This window comes from Pseudovirgaria hyperparasitica (assembly GCF_010093815.1).
Source record: "Pseudovirgaria hyperparasitica strain CBS 121739 unplaced genomic scaffold EJ05scaffold_1, whole genome shotgun sequence".
Lineage (NCBI taxonomy): Eukaryota > Fungi > Ascomycota > Dothideomycetes > Acrospermales > Acrospermaceae > Pseudovirgaria > Pseudovirgaria hyperparasitica.
Window position 1 is genome coordinate 453,169 of NW_022985549.1, and position 14,941 is coordinate 468,109.

At 48.5% G+C, this 14,941-nt stretch overlaps 7 protein-coding genes across 7 annotated transcripts; 2 read left to right on the forward strand and 5 right to left on the reverse strand.

Moving 5' to 3' along the window:
• Positions 1-95: 95 nt before the first annotated feature.
• Positions 96-648, reverse strand: EJ05DRAFT_4513 (uncharacterized protein). The gene has a single exon (XM_033742385.1). The coding sequence runs from the start codon at positions 522-524 to the stop codon at positions 213-215; it is 312 nt and encodes a 103-aa protein (XP_033604972.1). The 5' UTR covers positions 525-648; the 3' UTR covers positions 96-212.
• Positions 649-657: 9 nt separating this feature from the next.
• Positions 658-2,863, reverse strand: EJ05DRAFT_529920 (alkaline phosphatase; the record flags this gene model as incomplete). Its single annotated transcript, XM_033748940.1, has 5 exons — positions 658-1,338; positions 1,386-1,849; positions 1,907-2,096; positions 2,146-2,364; positions 2,417-2,863. 5 exons carry the CDS (start codon positions 2,861-2,863, stop codon positions 772-774), a joined length of 1,887 nt encoding a protein of 628 aa, XP_033604973.1. The 3' UTR covers positions 658-771.
• A 681-nt stretch (positions 2,864-3,544) lies between these two features.
• EJ05DRAFT_4572 (MFS general substrate transporter) lies at positions 3,545-5,322 on the reverse strand. The gene is made up of 5 exons (XM_033742521.1): positions 5,057-5,322; positions 4,952-5,009; positions 4,841-4,900; positions 3,648-4,792; positions 3,545-3,596 (listed from the first exon to the last, which is right to left on the reverse strand). The coding sequence occupies exons 1-5, from the start codon at positions 5,198-5,200 to the stop codon at positions 3,555-3,557; spliced, it is 1,449 nt and encodes a 482-aa protein (XP_033604974.1). The 5' UTR covers positions 5,201-5,322; the 3' UTR covers positions 3,545-3,554.
• Positions 5,323-6,159: 837 nt separating this feature from the next.
• Positions 6,160-6,864, reverse strand: EJ05DRAFT_481455 (uncharacterized protein; the record flags this gene model as incomplete). Its single annotated transcript, XM_033745074.1, has 1 exon — positions 6,160-6,864. The coding sequence occupies one exon, from the start codon at positions 6,862-6,864 to the stop codon at positions 6,160-6,162; it is 705 nt and encodes a 234-aa protein (XP_033604975.1).
• A 1,150-nt stretch (positions 6,865-8,014) lies between these two features.
• On the reverse strand, positions 8,015-9,865 carry EJ05DRAFT_495405 (uncharacterized protein; the record flags this gene model as incomplete). The annotated part of the gene is made up of 2 exons (XM_033746250.1): positions 8,015-9,698; positions 9,756-9,865. 2 exons carry the CDS (start codon positions 9,863-9,865, stop codon positions 8,015-8,017), a joined length of 1,794 nt encoding a protein of 597 aa, XP_033604976.1.
• A 391-nt stretch (positions 9,866-10,256) lies between these two features.
• EJ05DRAFT_4802 (uncharacterized protein) lies at positions 10,257-10,953 on the forward strand. Its single transcript, XM_033744828.1, has 3 exons — positions 10,257-10,427; positions 10,484-10,556; positions 10,749-10,953. The coding sequence occupies exons 1-3, from the start codon at positions 10,331-10,333 to the stop codon at positions 10,801-10,803; spliced, it is 225 nt and encodes a 74-aa protein (XP_033604977.1). The 5' UTR covers positions 10,257-10,330; the 3' UTR covers positions 10,804-10,953.
• Positions 10,954-11,912: 959 nt separating this feature from the next.
• EJ05DRAFT_471529 (MFS general substrate transporter) lies at positions 11,913-14,102 on the forward strand. Its single transcript, XM_033742984.1, has 3 exons — positions 11,913-12,459; positions 12,525-12,795; positions 12,851-14,102. The coding sequence occupies exons 1-3, from the start codon at positions 12,092-12,094 to the stop codon at positions 13,643-13,645; spliced, it is 1,434 nt and encodes a 477-aa protein (XP_033604978.1). The 5' UTR covers positions 11,913-12,091; the 3' UTR covers positions 13,646-14,102.
• The last annotated feature ends 839 nt before the right edge of the window (positions 14,103-14,941 follow it).

Sequence of the window (14,941 nt, forward strand, 5' to 3'; positions counted from 1 at the left end):
GCACGGTTGGAGAACAGATAGTAGACAATCAGACCAACAACCGGGAAGACAAAGACGCCAACACACCAGAGCACCTTGTGCAGCGTAGGGCGGTTAGACTTGAGGACCTCCACTGCAAAACGGTTAGCCTCTTGCCTACTCTCATTTGCCTACTCTCATAGTTTGAGGGAAGAGAGAGACAGGGTACGTACTGAACACAATGACATCTAGGATTAGGACGATAAACCCGATAATGCCACCGCCGGTGCCATACTGCCAGGTATTACCGCCAGCTGCGGCCGCGTTAACGGGGGCCGCCTCGGCAAGGGCGAAGAGGAGGGAGGCGATGATGAGCTGGAACATGATTGCTGGGTATCTGTATTGCAGGGCTGTGGGAATATGAGAGGACTTGTGTTGAGTCTCAAGTTATGTATTGTGTGAGGATGAGGGGATGAGAAGGAACGGTCAGAGAAGAGGTTGGACGGACTCGTGTGGCGGGGATCCGGTTGCCTAGTATTTGTGACGTAACTTTGGGTGTGGCGCATCACGAGGCCTGCGTCGGGTGCGTGCGTACCACAACCAGAGATACTAAGAGCGTGTTATAATGAAGTCGACCTGCTATGGTAAATAGTAGATTCCGGGGAGTCTCGCTGTTATTACTGTTGTTGGCAAGGTCGATGATGAATATGATTAGCCCATCTAGCATCAGTAGCGTTTTTAGACTTTGCTCAAATGTAAACACGACAATCGCATCTTTTTACATTCTCTATCGTGTCGATTAACATGGTCGGCTTAAGTACGGGGATACTGGATGTAATTGACTGGGAAACTTGTGGTGTTCCACTCCCCGGTCTCCGTGTTCAGGGTCACGTTCGTGCTAATAACTTGGCCCCCCTTTAGATAGCCGTTCTCGACGACTCCGCCCGACAATGGTCTCTGGAGATGGTTGTCTCCAGCAAGGACCGTGAAGTTGGCGAGGCTCAGCTCTAGAGGGGTCTCAAAGGCCACAGTGGGTGTTCCAAAGTATCGGGCATCCATTCTGTTCTTTGTTACATGCAGCTCGAAGTAGCCACGATAGTACCCCTCAGACCACTGAAGCTCGGGGTTGCTGGTCACAAGCGACTGTGATCGCCGCTGTCCATCTGTAACATTGGACGCATAACCAGAAGACGACACAGCTGTTCCCGCAAATTCTACGCCAACCGCCCCAAGTCCAGTGTTCTCGTCATAGGCGTGCTCGTCTAGCCAGACGAGATCTGAGACCCAGTTCGCGTGAGAATCACCTGCGAGGAAGACTGTGTTCTGGATTTTATTCTCGTAGAGATGGTAGAAAGTCCGGTTGCGATTAGACAGGTAGCCCTATGCTCATTAGACGCATGACCAATTCATCAGAAGCTACTACTTACATCCCACTGGTCGACATTGAATGGCATAGATTGTCCATAGTTGACCGTCTGATTGATGCGAGAGAAGATAATCTGGTTTCCAATGATTTTCCAGACAGCTCCCCGATTGTCTGACTCGGATAAGGACCGATAGAACCAATTCTCTTGACGAGATCCCATCAACGATCGACCGGCATCGTTCGCAATATCATAGATGTAGTCCTCGTTGTATGAGAGGTCAGTAATACTGCGATCATAATTCCGTGTGTCCAAAATGATCAGATCTGCGATCTTTCCAAGCTTGAAACTGCGCCAGACCCGCAAACCGTCGTCCATATCGACTTGACGAATGGGCATCCATTCAAAATAAGCACGTACAGCATTCATCTTACGCTGATCCACACTGACACCACCACTCTTAACGAAAGAGTCTTCAGTGTTATTCATATTACTAAAGCCGTCACGGAAGCCGTTGTTTGCTTGCTCTTCGCTCTTGTCAGCACTCATGTTATGTTGAACTGGTGTAGCTGTATATCACTCACCATGATCGTCCCAAGTAGGAATCCATGGAAACTTTGCATGCGAAAGTTGGAGGTCCGAGTCAAGTCTATATTGACCAATGCGAGTTCTGTAGTCATAGAGACTGAATATCTCCTTTGGTGGATTTGTGGCTCGAGGGTCCTGACCAAGCACGCCGCGCGATGTTTCGTAGATGTAATCGCCCAGATGAATCTACGGAAGATCAGAGGAGCTCATACTGTCGTATAAACTCTGAACCTACCACATAATCGATATCGTCCTTGCGTGCAGCGTTACCATATGCATTAAAATAGCCATTGGGGCAATTGCCGCAGCTGTAGACGGCCAAACCTATTTGAGCTTCTTCATCATCTTCTGTGGGAGACGTCTTAGTACGGCCTATAGTACTCTTGACATCCTGGTTGCAAACTTCGAACTGGTAATAGTAATTTGTGAATGGCTGTAGGTTGTTGGCCTCGACCTAGATGTTGTCAAAACCAATATGTCTCGTAAAGGATATCATGTCAACTCGCCTTAATAGTCCAATCAATGTCACTTGTCGTATACGCAGTTCCACTATCTATGACATTTTTTCCTTTCTCATCAGTCCAGACATTGTATTTGACACAAATTGGATGCGGGTCCGCCTGGATGTACTTCTCCGTGTCATGGTTGTACAGTGGAACGAGGCCTGAGACAGTGGCGTTGCTCCTATCGGCGTCGATTTGGGGTGCTATCCTCGTCCATAGTATGACTGAATGTGGGAAAGGGTCTCCAGAAGCCACTCCATGGGTAAAATTCAAGCTCTGGGTGATGTTGTTCGTCCGACGGCGAAGCACAGAGGAACGCTTTGCAACTTTCGGTACGTCAATACCGAGAGCTGGGTGCCGCCTTGACGGGCTATGGTAATTGAGATTGCCATCGAATGTTGCCGAAACTGTACTTGAAAAAGCAAGCAGGATTATGAAGAAGAATCGCATCTTGAAGCTCCTCAGCTTATCAGACTGCTGTGTATTGGAGCAGTGGAGCACCTGGATGTGCCATGGTACTTTCGTGCGCTTTATACTCGTTTGAGACAAAACTATTTAGCTGAACCCTCCATTGCTGTGCCTTGTACATCGTTCCGCAGCTTTTTAGCAGCAGTACGAACTGCATGGGTGCCAAGACAGCACCATTCATTTAGATTCATTTAGGCTGCCAGAAATGCCAATGATGAGGCCTGCTTTCAAAGCATGCCGCGATGCAAGAAAATGACGTTGAGTGAAGTTTCCGCGGCTTGTTCGCCCACGCTATTGAAGGCACATCGTGCGTTGACAGCGGACAGAGATTGGACAAGATGGATCAACAGCAGGTCGTTCTATGAATGGATGATGATTATGTTCCTAGGGTCTCCGGGGCTCCACGAAAAGCTTAGCTGCGGGCCCAAGCTCCAGCTCCAAATGAAAAAGCCCGCCTCAAGCGTCACCCCCCTTCATATATGCCCAACGTCATCTAATATACATCTCTGCGAAGTGGTTCTACATGATGAAAACGTAAATTCCATTGCCAGTCCATTCTCGTGTTCGTACGCCTGGAACTCTGTCATTTATCCTAGTCGTTACGCCATTACACTCAACTGCTTCCAAAGCTTCCCCTCTGATCGCTCGCATTGACAGCTATCATGGCAGTAGATCAGACTCCCTGTCTCTTTACCCTTTTCAACTCGAGCACCGCCTGAAAGAATGTCAGTAATGAAGCCCTCCTTTGTCTAAGGAGAGGACCCACGGCTGGAATTGCGCCACTAAAGGTAAGACTTGCCAGTCCTATGCTCATTAGCCTCCATCCATAGTTGTCCATGAGATAGCCTGCGAATGTCGTCCCCATGAGGAGACCTATCGAATTGGCAACGTTGAGTAGAGAAGAGGATTGGGCGTATCCACCGCCAGAATAGCCTTCAAATGCCGCCGGATTGTCCCTTTCAAGCTGGTCAACGCAAGCAGACATTTCGGATGCGAGTGGTGCTCCTATCAAAGTGTGCACACAGCCCAAACCAACCAGCAGCACAATCAACAAATAGACCTTGCTTGTCCCTTCTTGGTCGACTAGCATGAGCAGCGCTTGCATGACCGCTGCAAGACAGCAACCTATAATTGCAAACCAGCGCGGCTTCGACTTTTCCGCCCAAGACCCGACCAGTGGTGCTGTTAAACTCGGCACTGCAAGTGTCAGATAGATGAGCCCAGCAAACATAGGACTCCATCCGAAACGCCGCTTCACGTACAGCGCCAGTACACAATCATATGCGCCTAAGACTGCGACATACACGCAAAACCCCCAGAATGCCACAAAAAATCGAGGAGTGATGAAGAACTGTATGACGAGTGGTAACTGATGCTTTTTGGGGGGGTTTTTCGGCAGCATCGCAGGACTCGAGACCCCGTTCTGTCGCCCATCAGTAGGTTGAACGCTAGGTTCACAGCCAATAGCCTTTGTGAATATCACGTCGCCCTCATTTCCTTCCTCGTCTTTCGGTATGTACTGGGCTGCCGTTTTCTTCTCAATCATTAAAATTCGAAGAAGAATGTCGACGGTGAGCAATCCAGCACACATGCCGAAAACAGACATGTACCCACTGTGCTCGTATACAATACCTCCAAGGGTAGGGCTCAGAATGTAGCCGACACTAACGCCACTGAGAACAATTCCAGTTGACTGTCCTACTTCTCCCTTGGGCACAGAATCAATAACAACAGCGAGGCCAACACTCCATACGATAGCAGAGGCTATAGCTTGACGGATTCGGCTCGCAACAAGTAACCATACGTCTTCCGCGAGTCCAAACAGTATCGTTCCTAGGATGGCCATGATGAGCCCAAATACGAACGGGACTTGTCGATTGCTTGAACGGTCGGCTATATATCCGCAAATTGCTGGACGCTGATTAGCTGATGAATTTCTTCTGATGTATCACTTCTCACGAGAGAGCACCAGGCCTGCTATGCCAAACAAAGCGAACAAAAATGACTCCCACCATTGTACTATCGAACACGTCAGGCTGTACGTCCACACTGCAAATGACGTTTACATACTGTCCTCCGTGTCGATACCCGCTCGTTCATGCAGCGCGAATGGAAACACTGGCACAACCTGTGCGAGTCAAAATTGGAGCACATCCCTACGAAAGGATTACATACCACGGCATACAGGAGCGTATCAGTGAACACAGCAGCAGTCACAGTAAAGATGATAAACCATTTTGAACTTCGAAAGGCCAAGAACATTGGCGCCTTTCGGTCCACCTTCTTTGCCCGCTCGATGAGAGGTGTTGTTTCGCTCATTGTGTCTCCAACTGACGGGACCTGGAAGCAGAGAATGATAGGGGACGACGCAAGCCATACACACCAATAGCTTTATATATCGGAAGAAAGTGACCTAGAGCACATTTCAGATCGGCGTGCTTCTCCAGTCATGCACTGACGGGGCCTGCCCCGAAGCACTAATGCCGTCAGATCCCCGTGAATATAACACTGTCTTCAAGCTTGCGGAGCTTACCGGGCTTGGAAGCCGCCCCTTGTGGAAATATCAGCAATGGCGTTTTGGAAAGACAGTCCAGATCAACCCGAAAAAGCAATATCTTACATAGCGTCGTGTCGTGTCACTATGCTCGGCGTATGGATATCCATCACGGCGCGTCCTTCCCGGAAGGTAACGGTACCAGGACCCTTGGACGTCTGCATGTAGGCATCGTGCAATCCACCCACACTGCCTTTTCCACCCAGGAAGATCCTGCAGCCCATCTGCATCTTGGACACACAAGGCTGAACTGAGTTCGACCATACAATAATCGACCTGACGTGTGCGGGATCCTTTGCTCTTTGCTACGAATCGAATCCATCCGAATTGATCGTAAATCCGTCCGATCAATTTCAAATTTTTGAATAGGCTGCAGGAAGCACAGACGCCACTCCTTTTTCATCCCGTGCACAAGCAGCATTGTAGTCGCCAAGAGCTAGATATGGTTGCATTGATCTACAGACGATCGTAGTTCCGTTGCGATGCAGTTCATAAAGCATCCTCGCTCTTATCTTTTGACCATCACGTCTAAGCTTTCTTTTGCTTTGAGGACATGAGGAAGGGCATAGAAAATGCGACGTGCATGAGGAGCGCTCAAGAGGTAGCTGGGAAGAGAGTTGTCTGGAGCCTGCGATTGTCAATCAAGGTGGATATATTGCTTACTAATCCTGAGATACAATGCTGGAGGATTGAACGCTACATTCTAGCATCAAAGTCACTTATCTCACAGTACAACAGCAGCGACCGCAATAGCAAAAGCTCCAACACCAAAAGTCTTCGCAGCTCGTACCGCACCTGCACTCCCTGTATCACCCCCACCATTACCACCGTCGTTACCACCTTCTGGGATGGGCCCGAGTTTCTCCAGGCCAGCAGTCATAATGACCGGCACCTCAGTCGGGTTTGAGTCAGTGGTGGTGAGAGACGTTGTTTGCCTGCCAATACCTTCCGCCTCAGCCGTGACCGTGGCCACGCAGCTCATGCTATTGCCATTGTCTCCAATAACACAGGTCTGGGCCTGCTGCAAGCGGACGCTTTGCCCTAGTGTGCTTGTCGCAATGTCGAAATTGATGTATTCAGTGTTCGGACGGAAGGTGTACTGAATGCTGCTGATAAGCCCGCATTCAGACGCGTAGTCAGTATTCGCTGTCTGGAAGGGACAGTCCATGGAGACGACGGTGCCGGAGGGGTTGACGGTGACGACGGAGCCGTAGAAGGTGACATCGTCGAAGTCCAGGGCAGCAGAGAAGATGTTGCCGCCGAAATCGTCGTCAAGGTAATGCAGAGATGTTGTGACGGCATTTGTTGGTACAGATGGCGCACTGGTTGACATGACAGTCGTCCCGCCAGATGTTGGTGCGGGAGTGCTAGACTGTGCAATGACGGTGGTGGCAGCGCAGAGCGCAAGGGACGCAGTGATTGACTTCATGTTGACGATCGTATCGTGCTACACGTAGGTTGTCTATTTCGACGGCTGGTGAGAAGCTCTGGATATGAATTCTGACAATGCGGAGGCAGCGCACATAATCAATTTATAGGTAAAAATCGCCGCCTGTGCCGTCGCATGCGCGCAGCCAGGAAAATCTGCAACTGAGTAATTACCACAGAAGCTCGAATAACGTCAACGGTCAGATGCTGCCTAGCCAACTCCGGGAAGACGGGGGCCAAATGACCAAGCACTAGGTAAGGATGAGTGTTGGTAACTGTGCCCCAGCGGCTCAGCCTCGTCCAAGAGCTGACCATCATGTTTCTATGGTAAATAATAGCAGTACCTGTTAATGGTTATGACGAAAGGCGGTAATTGGGTTTGGCGTGTCGGTGTCAGCCTCGCCGGCGTCGCGAGTTATTTCCGTGTATGGCCAAGTGTATGGCGCGAAGCAGTGTAGTGTGTTCCTGGGCGCCTTGGGTAGTTGGTGCCAGCGGTGCAGGATTTGCGAACGCGAACAGTCAGATGAGACTGTCTGGGTTCGTGTTGAGGTGAATATAGTGAGTGTATTCACGCAAGCTCTTATAACCCAAGGCGATATCCATGCAGACGTGAAAGCAGTGTAGTTGTTCAAGGGAGAGGATGATCAAGATATGAGACTATGCCAAAAGTGGCAGTCCAAGCGATATCCGAGGCTGGACTGACTCGCTGCGGACTTGTGTGGGACGGAGGAGCCAAGTTCTGATGAATTGACTTTTAAGCAAACAATAGAGCGGCGCAGGTAAGGTCTGATTGGATACAGACTGTTTGGCCAGAGGATTCGATATTGATCTTGGAAGCCCGTTGATCTACGAGCTCAAGATTGTTTGGATGCAAGACTAAGCCTCTTTCAACGTCGAACTGGCACCAATTCATGTACTCCAGTCCACTGTTCAGGCTGTTGAGATTTGATGGCTTTGTTGCTGCAGGTGGTCATGCCAGCAGTATTGCCAGTAAAATTGATCAAACTGACGTGTGTGGCGTCATAAGTTTTCCCGTCGGTCTTCTTGGTAACGCGAAGGATATGAATGAACATCTCATACACGAATGCGAGATTATGGCAAAGTACAAGATTGAGGCTGAGTCAATGATCGCTCTTGTCACATGGTGTGGCTTACAGAAAGACGTAACTTTTCGATGGTGTTCTCTTGGCAGAGCTCTGCTTGGACTGTTGCACGGCGACATCGTCCACTGTAATCTTCGACGCGCAGCACTCGCGGCCCCTCCAGCCTTTGCAGGTTGCGGTACAATGAGATGTCTCTGGTGTAGATATTGGCAGTTCGGCGTCGCTGAAGATCTGTACATGCCGGAATCGTTTCGTGTTCGGCAGCGGTAAGGTGTTCTTAAAATGCGTCTGACCTTTTCTCAGATCAAGCAAGTTGCAGGGCTTGGGGGTCTTCAGCTTATTCTCAGCGGCAGGATGGCAATGAATATCATAGAAGTCACCTTCCTCAAGTTCGACTACCTTCTGCATGATGCTAGCAGTGACTGCGCCATTCCAAAGACATTCGCTGAACCGAGTCCTCGCTAGAAAATCAATGGCCTTACGGCGAATCGATGGGTTGCGGCATTTCATGGCGGTGACAGTCAATGGAGGTATAATTCCTGATCCCATAACAAACTTCTTTCGAGACTCTCTCGGGTTCGAATAACACGGTGGCGGACTGACGTATTCGTCCAATGTCACCGCCTCGTCGATGATTGCTTGAAACTCGGGGTTGTAATCGTCGTAGACCATCTCGTCTAAAATGGTGTCCTCTTCAGGCATGGTTGACAACCAAATGTATGTCATGATATATCGCATGCGTGATACACGCACGGCGATAGACCTTTCTATAGGATTCAGGCGGCGTCGGTCGTCAATCATGTCATTGAAGAGCAAGAGCCATCGTGCGAGGAACACCTGTAATTCTGATTTCCTGGAAGCGCTGATACCCTCTCGACAGGGCGTGCATACGCCGTCGATTGTCCAGAGTAGCCGATAGGAAGTAAAGATCTGGCCTTGAATCGACTCGATGACCTCCGACGATTCCTGGAGACTGGCAAAGCGCGTGAGATATTTCAGGTCCTGGAGGTTAGTATAACTCCACGGGATCGTATGAATATCTGGATAGCCTAGTATACAAGATTGCAGATTCATGCGGACAACTGCTAACAGAATTTCTTTGTCGATAGAAGCTGGGACTCGCTCAGCCCGTGATATTTTGGATGGGTATGTCTTGACAAGCGCTATGGATGCCTCACGATGGGCTATGGCCGTGACACATGAGCCGCGAGCAATATCGATGCACATGAAGAGTATGCATGATACAAGAATTGTCTGGAGACTTTCATGCTCAGAGTCCTTGGATTGGAAGAAGGGTTGCAGCAGCCGAATCGACTTATTGTAATGCCATAGTGATACCTTTTCTAGGCGCGAGTAGCTCTCATCATCGACGTGCTCCTGTGCACGCTGCAGAGTAGCCAGACTCGCCACGCCGTGTAAAATGGCGCGGTTGTTTAAGCAGAATTTCGGGACAATCTGCTTCCAGAAGTTGCCTGGAGATGATCCGATAAGCTTGTTCGATCCTATGAGCCGGAAGTATTCAAAGCAATCGAATTCCTGTTTATCAAATCGCATGTCAATAGGTAAGAGCCCTTGGAATACATCTGCCAAAAGGGGGCTCTTGACCACAGTAGTCGTGTCGATCTTGGCGTCATATGTGATAGACCAGAAACCATAGCCATCGCACTGGCGTCCAGTAGATACGCATTTCTTACAGGAAGGTTTCGTTTCATCGCACTTGATACGACGTGTCCTGTGATGGATGATGAATCAGGTTTATGCAGCACAGGCAGGTCACAAGCTGACATACCTGCAGGTACGGCAACCTGTCTTAGATCGATGCTTGAATTGCTTCTGACGTGGAGGATTCGGTATGCGGTTCGTGGACGTAACAACAGATAACGCATTCTCTACAGCCATGTTAACTTCTAATGGTCCAGAGGAATGATTTGTTCTAATCGAGAACAATGAATGCTTCTGAAGCCCATGACAACAGTGGCTTGAGTTGCCTACAGCGTCTTGGGTCAGCAGTCTCGGTTGACAATTCTTCCTCTCGGTCTAAAGTAAGTACGAAGCCAAGGAGCTTTATGCTGCCATCAGTGGAGAACTTATGGCGGTGCGTGTGGCTGCGTATGGACAAGAATAGACATTATTGGGACAGCCGGAATCACACTCGTGTACAGTTATTGGTGTGTTCGTTTATCCTTAACTCTGATTGGTATATTTGTCATGTCTGACTGCATGCTACCAGGTCAGCACGGCGTAATTTCGGTGGAATTGCGCGTTCAGCTCTCGTATAGCCTCTGATTACCACTTGTTAACCAGGCGAGAATTCTTAACCTTTCATATATTTCTTCTCATATCTCAAGCCCATAGAACTGCCGAATGTGTAGAGCATGCAGTTCGGCGGCAATTCCGAATATCCTCGCTTCGTTCCTCAGCGCCACTGGCTACTGTTCTTCGGAAACAAATCATAGTATACGTACGCTACATCGATACAATAGTACAATTGTGAATGCTACCCTACATGAGAAACAGCACTCCGAAATGCCACAGGGACGCCTCCTTGTGTGAAGACAATCCACCTCCTATGGCAGCACCAGGCAAGCAGGTAAATCATCAACAAAGCTTACAGCTAAACCGAGTCATCCATCGCACCTCGCCGCCCGTACGGCTCCTCTCCATCTCACTACCGGCGCGACTCATCTCCGACAACCATTATAGGCTATACAATTACGTTCCATTCTCCATGTCAGACGTCTTGTCTCTATTGCGACTATCTAATTCAAATCGATCTTGCTAGTGTTTATTTGATGATCACGCTCAATATCATCTACAAGGCTGGCTACTCATACTAGATCTTGCACTGCAGCTTTCACATGAAACCGGCGATCTGCCGATTCTCAGTCTTCTCGGCTGCTTCAACTTTATTCTGTGCTACTCAAAGCCTTAACAATGCCCGTCAATCACCGTCTACTTCTTGCTCAGATGAGCTGCAACCATCAGGAATGTAAGGCATGTCGCAGTCATGAAAATACATTGCTCTGCTCATTCGTCAACATACAGGTCTCGACCATTCGCGCCATCCCAGTCTGAATACAAGCGGTCTATCAGCCAGAGGTGTGATAAACCTGATCTGAAAGTTGAGCCGCTTCTGTCCACTCAGACAGGAAGAATTATGTTTATGTTTTAAGATCTTCTCGCATGTCAACGGTCATGCGGATATGGCGAGGGATGGCCGCGTATCCGTTCCATCGTGGAGTTCACGTGCTTGGAGCTACACAGTATCGCCGCATATGCACGATAAGACCCTCGAAAAACTTGACTTTTAGCCTGTCACAAATCCGATACTTCGTGGAAATAAAGCTTTTCCATTGTCACTCAGCGCTAGTACTCGCTGTCCGTCGCGCATAATCGAATTAAGGCTGCACTCAGCAAGCAAAAGAATTTCATGAATTCCCGGAGAACAACCTAGGCGCGCAACACATCGTCATAGAACGGTACTTTCTACGGACACAGTATTTAGATCAGCACTCAGGAACGTTTTATTACTAAAGTAGACCTATACTTACTATTCCGATCCCTACTAGCGCATTCTGATTGGTCGCCGGAGTTAAGCGTATTTACCTGACAATTAATCAGCACTTTGTACACCGGCTAACCACTAATCATAATTTGGACATCCTGGGCGCTTTGGCTATGACTCCAAACTCTATCCCTATCTTTGTTCTCTTTCCAGGTGAAGAAGCATTGCGAAACACCAAGGAAGCTAGTAGAAATGTTGCTGACTGAGGCACCTATGGGCGTGCCTTGACTTTATTGGTCCAACTACCCCAGTGTCTCATACAGGCCCCACATATTGTACTGCTTTCAGCAGTGACGATTAGACATGTACTCTAGTACGTTGTTAGAAATCCATGGCTGTTACTAATCCTGTGTTGTGTTGTGCTGTGACCTGTCGGAGCAATGAGTATAGATCATATATGATGAACAAAGCAGCTCTGACAGTTCTCCATATATACTCTCTCATTGCAATCGTCATTTCCAACTATCTCGCTTGCTGGAGCTTTACATCTCTCATTTTTCTTCTGCCCCTTCTTTCCTCTCTTCCATCTCTTCATCATCTGGAGCAAAACATAAATCACAATGACGACCACACTGACGCGCTCGACGACGACATCGCAGACAGACCTTGACGCTGTGAAAGAAAAAGACGACCATCATGATTCCATCGATCTGGAAAAGGCCCCATCGTCCGCTGCGTCTTCAACCCACAGTCCACTGCCATCTCGCAAATATCATGGCCTGTCCTGGTTCGCTGTCTGCGCTGCCGTCTACTCATCCGCGTTCCTCTACGGCCTCGACACTACCATCGTCGCCGACATCCAGTCCTTTGCCGTCGAAGACTTTGGAGATGTCGAAAAGCTCGGATGGCTTGGAATTGGATTCGCATTGGGCAGCGTAGCAACAATTCTGAGCTTTGGAAAAGCATATGGGGTCTTTGATGTAAAATGGTATATATCTTCCTTCCTTTGCTGTGGTATTCGTTATGGATATATCCGGACTGACTTTTATCCAGGCTCTTCATCGCCTCTCTCGTCATGTTCGAAGCAGGCTCTGCACTATGTGGAGGGGCACCAAGCATGAATGCACTCATCGTCGGTCGCGTGTGGGCCGGCGCAGGTGGTGCAGGCATGTATCTAGGCGCTCTTAACATTGTGGCGATAAACACCAGCAACAAGGAACGGCCGTTATACACAAGCTTGATCGGCCTCTTCTGGGGGGCTGGATGTATTCTAGGGCCTGTAATTGGCGGTGCTTTTGCGGACTCGGCTGCGACGTGGCGTTGGGTGAGTTCGATACTGATCTCCAGTGCAACCCGAGAGCTATGCTGACCGTGCAAAGGCATTCTACATTAATCTCATCCTATTCGCGCTTGTGAGCCCTGTTCTGGTCTTTGTACTGGAATCTTACCTCCCCCAGCCAGACAAGACTCTTAGCCAACGCCTCCGCAACATGGACTGGCTTGGGGTAATCCTCAACGCCGCAGTCTACGTGCTCTACACCATGCCACTCACGCTGGGCGGTACAACATGGTCCTGGACAGAAGGCCGGCAAATTACGCTATACGTCGTCTTCTTCGCCGCACTCATCCTCTTCGCTGTAACCCAGAAATACTCCATCTTCACAACCCCTGAGAACCGACTTTTTTCTGTCGACTTCCTCAAGGATCGGACCATGGTGTTACTGTACATCGCCACCTCCTGTGTCGCAAGTACGATGTTCATAGTCATCTATTATATCCCCCTATACTTCTCCTTCGTCTTCGGCTTCTCTGGCGTCCAATCCGCGGTCGCATTGCTCCCCTTCATCGTCGTCGCAATCACCAGCATCATGCTCAACGGCGCCCTCATGCCTCGCTTCGGATACTACCAGCCGTGGTACATCGCCTCCTTCTTCTTCATGACAATCGGCGGCGCGCTCACATACGCCCTCGTCGACGTACACACGTCCAAGTCCACAATCTACGGCTTCTCCGTCCTCATGGCCCTCGGTGCCGGTCTCGCGCAACAAGCAGCTTACAGCGTCGCTGCAAGCAAAGTCGAACTGCACCGCGTGCCTGATGCCATCGGCTTCATCAACACGAGCCAGATCGGTTCCACCGTCATTGCACTGACGATTACAAGCGCGATGTTCTAAAATATCGGATATGCGCACGTCAAGGCAGCGTTAAAGGGGCTAGACTTTTCACCAGCGGAAATCAGGGCAGCGTTAACGGGCACGAAGAGTACTGTGTTTCAGACTGTGGGTGAAGATGTGCGACAAGCGGTGATTGAGGCAATTGTGAAGGCCATTAGCAATGCGTATGTGTTGGTAATTGTGGCGGGGGCTCTGGGGCTCGTGGCGAGCTTGCTGATGAGGAGAGAGAAGCTCTTTATGGAGATCGTGGCTGGGGGTTAGTGGAGTGCAGAATGAGCGGTGTACGGAATTGGCACATAAGAGTTTGGCAGGCTGTGGAAGGCGTCGCCTAACTGACATCCTATCAATGTGCGCATGGTGGATTTGATTATAGACATAATACCTGTCAGAAGTGGGACGGATTTGGTCATTTGGATAGAAAGTGTGTACACATGATTGTATAATCAGATACTATAATAATCAATCTCGTTGAATATATTCAGTAGTCCATATCTCTTCAGTGCATGAACCAACCATCAAAGCATGCGTGCTATCGCTAATAATATACTCTCTACATTTAACATCTATTGCTAGAATTTATTCTGTAAGACGATCTTTAAAGAATGAATTGACCAGATTCTCTTTAATCAGCATCACACACATAGTTTCTACTGACAATGTAGTAGTGCGTGTCACGCCATTTGCTTACATCAAACCGCATTGAAGGGCAGTGAAAGTGCCTTCTACTGGCATAATTCGGTGTATATGATACTATCTATCTGGAACTATCACGCGGTCAGTCAATACACTTTACCCTTGATCCTTCAACAGCATCCAGATATGCGGGCACTATGACATTAAGGCAGTATGAAGGGATGTCATCTTAGTTCTATAAGCAACTCTAACTTTTCATCTCATAAATCTATCCACATGTATCACAGTTGTTGATGTTGCTCTTTCACAGTGCTAAGGCTTGGTGAAGCTGAGACTTGGTATTAGTATCTCCAATATTGGTTAAAACAAATGTAAGATTACTTGAGATATATGGTATATCAGTATCTATAAGCTTATACCCACTACTTCTTTGAAACATAGCATGCTGAGTGTATAGAGATAAATATATGTACAGATAAGATTTCGTTATATATATATATGACATATGCACTTCTCGTCTTCTATCTTTCTACGAGAAAATCCTAATTTTGAAACGCTGTAGTGTTATAAATAAATATAATTCACTACCTAGAGTGATAAGCTTAAAATACTCTAAGTAGATATTCAAGCGTATAGGTTTAAGACAGGCTTGCTTTATCTTTC